This window comes from Mus musculus, chromosome 2 (assembly GCF_000001635.26).
Source record: "Mus musculus strain C57BL/6J chromosome 2, GRCm38.p6 C57BL/6J".
Lineage (NCBI taxonomy): Eukaryota > Metazoa > Chordata > Mammalia > Rodentia > Muridae > Mus > Mus musculus.
This window is the reverse complement of record NC_000068.7, coordinates 181,662,413-181,671,878: the sequence shown is the minus strand read 5'-3', so window position 1 is coordinate 181,671,878 and position 9,466 is coordinate 181,662,413. Positions and strand designations below refer to the sequence as shown.

At 48.1% G+C, this 9,466-nt stretch overlaps 1 protein-coding gene across 1 annotated transcript; it reads left to right on the top strand.

Moving 5' to 3' along the window:
* The first annotated feature begins 238 nt into the window (after positions 1 to 238).
* Sox18 (SRY (sex determining region Y)-box 18) lies at positions 239 to 2,042 on the top strand. The gene is made up of 2 exons (NM_009236.2): positions 239 to 697; positions 883 to 2,042. The coding sequence occupies exons 1-2, from the start codon at positions 358 to 360 to the stop codon at positions 1,674 to 1,676; spliced, it is 1,134 nt and encodes a 377-aa protein (NP_033262.2). The 5' UTR covers positions 239 to 357; the 3' UTR covers positions 1,677 to 2,042.
* Positions 2,043 to 9,466: the final 7,424 nt, after the last annotated feature.

Here is a 9,466-nt window from a genome sequence, read left to right as displayed (position 1 = left end):
GGAGGACCCCTCCTTCTGAGACCTAGCCCACACCAGCAGTCCTCTCCCACACGGGGGTCTCTTCTTTTGAGACAGTGGGAGCAGATGGGGGGCTCTGCGCTGGGGAGGCCTCAGCTGGATCCTGCCGGGAAGAAAAAAGGGAGCCACCGCGGAGGGGGGCAGCCCCGCCCCGGTCCGCCAGCTCTGCTGCGGATTGGCCCGATGTCTCTATATCTGGGATGCCTTCCTGGCACGAAGCTACCACGTCCCCAGTGTCTCCACCCGACGTCCATCAGACCTCCGTACTTGGCTTTGCAGTGCCCGCCACTGTCTCCTGCGCTCCCGCGCCGCGTTCCGCCCAGGCCTTGCCCAGCTGGAATGCAGAGATCGCCGCCCGGCTACGGCGCACAGGACGACCCGCCCTCCCGCCGCGACTGTGCATGGGCCCCTGGAATCGGGGCCGCTGCTGAGGCGCGCGGCCTCCCTGTCACCAACGTCTCGCCCACCTCGCCCGCCTCCCCGTCCAGCCTTCCGCGGAGCCCACCGCGCAGCCCCGAATCAGGGCGCTATGGCTTTGGCCGCGGAGAGCGCCAAACTGCCGACGAGTTGCGCATTCGGCGGCCCATGAACGCCTTCATGGTGTGGGCGAAGGACGAGCGCAAGCGACTGGCGCAACAAAATCCGGATCTGCACAACGCAGTACTGAGCAAGATGCTGGGTGAGAGCCTCGAATGCTTAGAGGGGCGGCGAGGGAGGGGACTTTGGGAGAGGGTCGGGATTCGGGATTTTATGGCTGGTCGCTGGGGTCTATGCCATGTTTCACGCCGCGCGCCCAAGGCGCACGACGGTTTGGCTAGTCGTGCGCCCGACACTGGTCCACTAACAGGCTCCCTTCGCCTACAGGCAAAGCGTGGAAGGAGCTGAACACGGCGGAGAAGCGGCCCTTCGTGGAAGAGGCCGAACGGCTGCGTGTGCAGCACTTGCGCGACCATCCCAACTACAAGTACCGGCCTCGCCGCAAAAAACAGGCGCGCAAGGTCCGGAGGCTGGAGCCGGGCCTCTTGCTCCCGGGCCTCGTGCAGCCGTCTGCGCCGCCCGAGGCCTTCGCTGCAGCGTCAGGGTCAGCTCGCTCCTTCCGCGAGCTACCCACTCTGGGTGCGGAGTTCGATGGCTTGGGGCTACCCACGCCCGAGCGCTCGCCTCTGGACGGCCTGGAGCCTGGCGAGGCCTCCTTCTTCCCACCGCCTTTGGCGCCCGAGGACTGCGCTCTGCGGGCTTTCCGGGCACCCTATGCCCCTGAGCTGGCACGGGACCCGAGCTTCTGCTACGGGGCGCCCCTGGCTGAAGCGCTCAGGACAGCGCCGCCTGCCGCGCCACTCGCAGGTCTCTACTATGGCACCCTGGGCACTCCGGGCCCGTTTCCCAATCCTCTGTCACCACCACCTGAGTCCCCGTCTCTTGAGGGCACAGAGCAACTGGAGCCTACCGCCGACCTTTGGGCCGATGTGGACCTCACCGAATTTGACCAGTATCTCAATTGCAGCCGGACTCGACCGGATGCCACTACACTCCCCTACCACGTGGCACTGGCCAAACTAGGTCCGCGCGCCATGTCCTGTCCAGAAGAGAGCAGCCTCATTTCTGCGCTGTCTGATGCTAGCAGCGCGGTCTATTACAGTGCTTGCATCTCAGGCTAGACACTGTCCTTGCCCTCCACCGCTTCTGCATGTGGCCAAGTGGCAGAGTTGCCTGCTCCCTTCCTTTCGCATATGTATGTTAGGGTATGCAACAGCCTTTAGAGCTGGTGGCCTAAAGATGCCATTTCTGTCGCCTCCTCATTTACACACCTCCTTCTGGGGGTTCCTGTGCTTTGGGCCTTCCCTAGGAACCTCAGGCCCTGGACGTGCTAGCTGCCTCTGCCAGGGTTGTTTTTGAATCATCTAATTCTTTTCTGCTATGTATTTTCTAGAATGAGACTGTGTTTTTTACTTTGCCTTTATATATATATACATATATAATACAATATATTTAATTTTTAATTAAACTTTTTTCTTTAAAAGGGTTTCAGTGATCACTAGCATCCATGCATAAGGACTGTAAACACAGAAATTTACTTTGCTTTTGCCTTAGCCACACCACTGCCCTCCATCCTTCCAGTGGGGCTCCCAGATATCATCAGCTCCCAGCCCGAGTTGCAGCTTTTCCTCTGCAAACCTAAGCACTGCCCAGGACAGTATTTTTCATTTGGGGAGAACTGCAGGGCTGACACCTGAACATTACAGATACATTACCAGACCCCAGCAGATAGTTGCTAAGAGGGGCAGCACCATGTCACACTTGCTCTGCTCCCCCAGGGGACCTGACTTAGGCAAAGGGTTAGTGACCAAGGCAGTGCTCAGACCTCATAAGAATCACATACCTCAAATAGTGATGTGAGGAGAGCTGCAACTCGGGGCCCTATTCTCTATAGACAGAGGTCAGAGATGTATAAAAGTCCCCTTAAGTTCCCTAGCTTGAGCTTTATTACAGAGGCAGTGATTGGGCTCCTTCCAGGAGGACTGAGGCCCTCTCTCCGGACCATCTATTTTTCAAAGTCCCTTACTAGACAAACATGCATCTAGAAAGGGGTGGCAAAATCACCCTGGAAATAGTCCCGGCACACACATACAAACACTGACTAGCTAGTCCCCTTAATCCCACTTCTGAAGGAGGAGTCTGTCCTGCCCCGGATTTCCATATAGTCTTCAATGGCGGCTGATCCAAAGATTCACCCACATGGAGTGTGAAACACCTAGCATAACTATGAAGCTGCAAATATATGGCTTTCCATGAAGGTGGTCATGTATGACTTACCTGAAAAAAACAAAACAAAAAAAAACAAAACCTAGGGCTAGATGTTCATGTGGGTCCATGCACAGGAAGCCAGCTTCCCAATACAATTAGGAAGAGGTACACAAGAAGTGGGGATTTCTTAGGCGTGTTCAGCCTCTGAGGCAAGATGATATCATCTCTACACTGACCAATATGAATTACAAACAGAGGTAGAAGATGGGTCTGACCAGGCCTGCTACCAGAATTCATGGGAACTGTCCCCAAGTGTTTAACTATTTAGACTGGGGTATTTTTCTGTCAACTTACGGACATACCAAGAAGTATACGTCAGATAGCTCAGAGACAACTGAAGCAACATTCTCGGGTCCAGAGCACTTCTTCAGTTCTAGGTTCTATACTATTCTATACTTACATTCCCTTCTCCCCTTGGTTAGTAGAGTGGAACCCCAAAGAGTGTAGGTGTGGTTCCACTCTCTCTGTGAAGAGAAGATAGATCAATGTGCTCTCTAAAAGCCCCCTTTCCCAATTGTCATGGAAAAAGGCTAGTAAGGGTCCAGTTTGGAGCAAGATCAAATTTACAAGTTCCAAAGGGTGGAGACTACCCCACAGCAGCATCAGAAAGACATGAGAGATCACACCACTAACGGCAACAGTGGATTGATAATAGGCTCTGTGTACCTGTGTGTGTAGGGGGGGGGGGAGTTCCTATTATTTTTGCCTGAGAAGACCTTCCTCACCATCCCCCAAGGATGAACCCTCCCACCCTTTCAGGTAGAACCATAGCATAAGGCCACACTCCTAATTCCTCATCCTATCTACCTCTTTCCCAAAAGGTCTGAACTTCTGTCCCCCACCCCTTTTCATCCCTTCATCCCTTCAACAGTCTAGTCTGTCCCTGGAGTGGCATGGGTAATATGCTAAATAATTTCCAGCAGAGAAGCAGGGCTGAGAACAGGTAAGGGTCTCCCCAGCAAATACAATCATTACTTTGAATATTTTTGAGGAAACTGTCGTATACCACATAAAGATTCTTGCCCCAATAAGGTCAAGGTGGGGCAGGCAGAGGGGTGGGCATGTCCACTTAAGGTCTCAGCCTCCCCAGCTCCCAACTCAGCCGCACTCCAGAAAGCCTTATCACCTAGCACCTCCTAGCTTCTTCTCTGCCCAGGAGTTCCTCCAACTTGAATTTGGTTAAAAAACAAAAACAAAAACGGGGCCCCACTTGCCTTCTGCTCTCACACTTGGAGGAAGAGCACTTAAGAAGCACTCTGCTCTCTCCTACACAAAACCTCCAGTGCAAAGTTCAGTGATTTGCGAATATTCAGAGTTGGGAACCATTATCATGGAATTTCAGAACCTTTCCATCACCCTCACAGATACTTCCCTGCCCCTAGAAACAATAAGCAGGTTTCTATCTTAGGAATTTAGCTACTTAAAAATGTTTAATTTATTTTAAATTTTGTTTAATTTTATCTTCTGGGTATGAGTGTTTTGCCTACATGTATGTCTGTGTACCACATGCATATAGTGTCTCTGGAGGCCAGAAGAGGGCATCAGATTCCACGAAACTGGAATTAAAGTATTATCATGTGGGAACTAGGAACTGTACCTGAGTCCCCTGCAAGAACAAGAACTCTTAACCACTGAGCCATCCTTCCAGCCCCATTTTATTTATTTATTTTGTGTGCAAGTGTGTAAGTGTGTAAGTGTGCAGGCATGCATGGCATATGTGTGGAGGTCGGAAGAAAGACATAGTAAGTCAGTTCTCTCCTTTTGCTATATGGATCCTGGGGCTCAAACTCAAGGCCTTCATAAATTTCATACGCACTAGTCCCCCCATCTAAAGATTTACCCTTTAAAATTATTTATTTACACTTTTGTGCATGGGTGTTTTGCTTACACACTTGGTGCCTTTGGAGGCCAGAAAAGGGTGTTGGATCTCCTGGAATTGCCGTTACAGATGGTTGTAAGCTGCTATGTGGGTGCTTCCTTTAAAGATTCATCAGTGTGCTGTAGTTTTGGGAGGTTACTTATGTATGTGTTGGCAGGTACCTATGGACGCCAGAGGCATCAGATCCCCCTTGGAGCTAGAGTTACAGGCAGTTGTAAGCTATCCAGCATGCATGGTGCTGGGAACTAAACTCAGGTCCTCTGTATGAGCAATGTGCTCTCTAATCACCAAGCCAATTCTCCAGCAAAAAAAAATAATTATTTTAGAAGCCGGGCGTGGTGGCGCACGTCTTTAATCTCAGCACTCGGGAGGCAGAGGCAGGAGGATTTCTGAGTTTGAGGCCAGCCTGGTCTACAAAGTGAGTTCCAGGACAGCCAGGGCTATACAGAGAAACCCTGTCTCAAAAAAAAAAAAAAAAAAAAAAAAAAGACAACAAAAAACAAACACCCCCCCCCCCAAAATTTTTTTAAACAGAATTCTCCCTACTCTTTTTTTCTTTTAACATTTATTTATTATTATATCTAAGTACACTGTAGCTGTCTTCATGCACATGAAGAGGGCATCAGATCTCATTACGGATGGTTGTGAGCCACCATGTGGTTGCTGGGATTTGAACTCAGGATGTTCGGAAGAGCAGTCAGTGCTCTTAACCACTGAGCCATCTCTCCAGCCCCGAATTCTCCCTACTCTTAAGGCAGTGGCTACCCAGCAAGTGAAGGCCAGACCCAATGGAGAAAATATGTAAAAATTAAATCTAATCACAGATGTTTAGTGTCTTATTTAATAAAAGAATTTTAAAAATATTACTTTAAAAGCCAGATATTTTTATTTATTTTTAATTTGTGAACATGTGAGGGAATGTGTGCACATGATTGCAGGTACCCACAGAGACCAGAGGCATCAGATGCACCTGGAGCTGAAATTACAGGCAGTTGTCAGCCACTCAGGGTGGGTTCTGGGAATTGAACTCTGGTCTTCTACAAGAGTGTTATGTATTCTTAACCACTAAGCCATCTCTCTAGCCCCCTGAGCCAGTTTTTGTGGTTATTGTTTGTTTTGGTAAATTTAATTAAGAATAGATTAATAGGGCTGGTGAGATAGCTCAGTGGTTAAGAACACTGCTCTTCCGAAGGTCCTGAGTTCAAATCCCAGCAACCACATGGTGGCTCACAACCATCCGTAATGAGATCTGATGCCCTCTTCTGGTGTGTCTGAAGACAGCTACTGTGTACTTACATATAACAATAAATAAATCTTTTTAAAAAATAGATTAATAGTTAAGAAAACTCTTATTATTGTTAACAGAGAATCCAGAATTAATTTTATCTCAGGGTATTAAACTTTATCCTGAAAAAGTTTTAATAACCTTTATCTTATAATCAACTTAGTTATAGCTATGTCCACATCCTTTCATTTTAATTCTCAATTCTACAACATACATTAGCCTTCTAGCTTTGTTCTTGTCTATTTTCATTTGGGAACAATTTTTACCTTATTATTCAAAATCCTTTCACATCCAAAAGCAGTTCTTCTCTTTTGTCTTCTTTTACTGAAAATATATGTTATGCCTGTAACCTTTATATATTTCCTTCACTTGATAATTCTTTAATGTCTCATTATAATGACTGTGAGAATTATAAATTTAGAAATCTCTTTTTAATAAGATAGTTATATTTCCAATTAAAACTAGAGGCTTTACCTAAGATGTATATTGTATGTGGGGGTGTGATTACTTGCTTGCTTGGAGACTGAAACTCACTGTATATCCCTGGCTGACTTGGAACTGGCTGTGTAAACCAGGTGGTCTTGAACTCAGTGACCTGTTTCTGCTTCCTGAGTGCTGGGATTAAACCACCATGCCCAGTGAGTGAGTGTGTGTGTGTGTGTGTGTGTGTGTGTGTGTGTGTGTGTGTGTGTGCCACATGTATGTGAGTGTCTATAGAGGACAGAAGTGTCAGACCTCTGGGGCTGGAGTTACTGGCAGTTACAAGCCACCTGAAAGGAGTGCTAGGAATCAAACTTGAGTCCTCTGGAACTGCAGTAAGTACTCTTAATTTCTGAGCCATCTCTCTAGACCAGGATTTACTTTTAAATTTATTTATTTATTTATTTATTTAATGTATATGAGTACACTGTAGCTGTCTTCAGATACACCAGAAGAGGGAATCAGATTCCATTACAGATGGTTGTGAGACACCATGTGATTGCTGGGAACTGAACTCAGGAGTGGTCTTAACTGCCCCAGGATTTACTTAAAAAAAAAAAAAAGAAAGAAAGAAAGAAAAGAAAAGAAAAAGATTTATTTCTTTTTATGTGCATGTGTGTATACCTACATGAGTTTATGTGTACCATGTGTATGCATATAGGGACCCTTGGAGGCCAGAGGGTGGCAAATCCCCTGGAGCTGGAATTACAAGCAGTTATGAACTGCTTGATGTAGGTGACTGAGAACTGAACCCAGATCCTCTGGAGAGCAGTAAATGCCCTGAACTGCAAAGCCATCTCCCCAGTCCCCAGGATTCACTTCATAATTTTTTTGTTTTGCATTTGTTTGTTTGTTTGAGACAGGGTTTCTCTGTGTAGCCTTAGTTATCCTAGAACTCATTCAGTTGACCAAGCTGGCCTTGAACTCAGAGATTCACCTTCTGTCCCCTGAATGCTGGGATTAAAGGCTTGTGCCACCTCCACCAGCTAGAACTATAAATTAAAGACATTTTAATGAAAATGCTCTAATAGAAGTTTATAACATAGTATCTCTTAACCAAGCAATTTCCAGTGTGGCCAGGGCTACACAGAGAAACCCTGTCTCGAAGAACCAACCAACCAATCAAACAAACAAACAAAAGAGTACTTTTAATTTATATTTCTCAACAATAGGTTAAGAAATACACACCCACATGCTACAGCAGCTGCTCGTAACTGGTTCCTTTTTGTGTGTTTTCTTGTCTTTTTTCTTTCTCTTTCTTTTGACAGGGTCTCTCTGTCACCTGGCTGTTTTGGAATTTCCTGTGTAGACCAAGCTAGCCTCACACAGAGTTCTGCCTGCTTCTCTTTTCCAAGTGCTGGGATTAAGAGCATGTACCAGCATGCCTGGTGCCAAACTAAGATTCTGTGGGGCTTGGTCCGTCAGCCACTACCCAGACTAAAATCTTCTGCTCTAGGATAGGACGGGAACTCACTAAGGAGGGAAGAGTGTACATAGAGGGTAGTTGTTTCTAAGGACCTGAGAGCAGGACCTGAGAGCTCTTGTTCCCAGGGGTCCTTCCTCCAGAATTCTCACAGTTTTTCCACAACCCCCGCTCATGGCTTCATTCCTTCTCTTGGATTTGACCATCTACAACTTTATTTTTTTGTACCACAGCCCTGGCTTCTACCACTGTTGCCTCTGGGAACATGCTGCACATGACCCTGGCCCCTACAGCTTTACCATATCTCCCAGGAATCTGCTCCCACTTCTCTACCTCATCCTATATCTATGCCCTGTCCTCCATGACTTCATCCCATCTCCTATAGCCCCCTCCCCTGAAACTCCACCCTCTGTTCCATGACCCTAGCCCCCACCACCTTGTCCAGTCTCCCACACCCCTGTCTGCCCTCCAGAAAACAGGAAGCGTTGGGAGTCGCAACTCTGGGAGTAAGTGCAGGAAGCTGGGCTTATCTTGCTCTGCAGCCCTGACCCCTGGCCTTGTGCCGGGTAGGGGGCGCCAGGGGCAGTCCAAGGACAGAGCCTGCTCACCTGGCTCCCTCTCTCTTGAGCCATAAACTGTCACAACTGGACTGGTATGCAACAAGGCCTAGCCAGTGTACCATTAAGCTTCCAGGGTACAACAGACTGATGTGTGCTCCACAGACTGCAGCAGAAATCCCATCTACACAGCAAGGAGGTGACCCAGGTTCTAGGGCCTCAGGATGTCCCACTTCCCCCACAACAGGCACTGCACAGCTGCCAAGGGCCTGACCTTCCCATTTCCACCCAAACAAGAACTCACTTCCCATGGCAGGTGTTACCTCTTTGCTGCTTATTCCAGAGTCTAACAAAGCAGTGTGTGTGTGTGTGTGTCTGTGTGTGTGTGTGTGTGTGTGTGTGTGTGTGTGTCTGTGTGTGTGTGTGTGTGTGTGTCTGTGTGTTTTTCTCTGAGTTTACAAAGCTAAGTCTTCTTGGGGAGAGGGCAGGGATGTCTTTTGCACCCCCACCCCCAGGTCTTGAAGGCCACTGGCAGGGACAATGGACCTCAACACCTGCCTCACTCTTTCCCCCCAACCCCCGCCCCAGTAATATGTGCTTCCTGGAGTAGAGGGCCTTGTTTATTTCCAGTTAGCTGCAGCTGAAACAGGCAGCCTTCTTGAACATCTGCAGGTTTTAGGACCCCACACGCAAGTATCCAGAAGCCCGCAAGGCCAGGCCTTCTCCAGGTCTGGGAGCAGATGCTTCCTCCTCCTTCACAGCCCTGTCCATGGGGCTGCCAAGCCTCCCAGGAGTCCAGCTTTTTGTTTTCCCCCAATAACTCCTCGAGTAGAAGGGGCAATCATTTAATTCCAAGCAGTTGCAAAGCTGAATCTCCTTTTACATCCACCACAGGATTTAACAGTGTCGGTGTAGTATCTCCCAGTGGAGCGGCCTAAGAATCATAACTTGAACCAGGTCTGGGCCTACTCATTGTCTCCCATTAAAGAATTGTGTGTGATACAGCACTGTTAATTAGG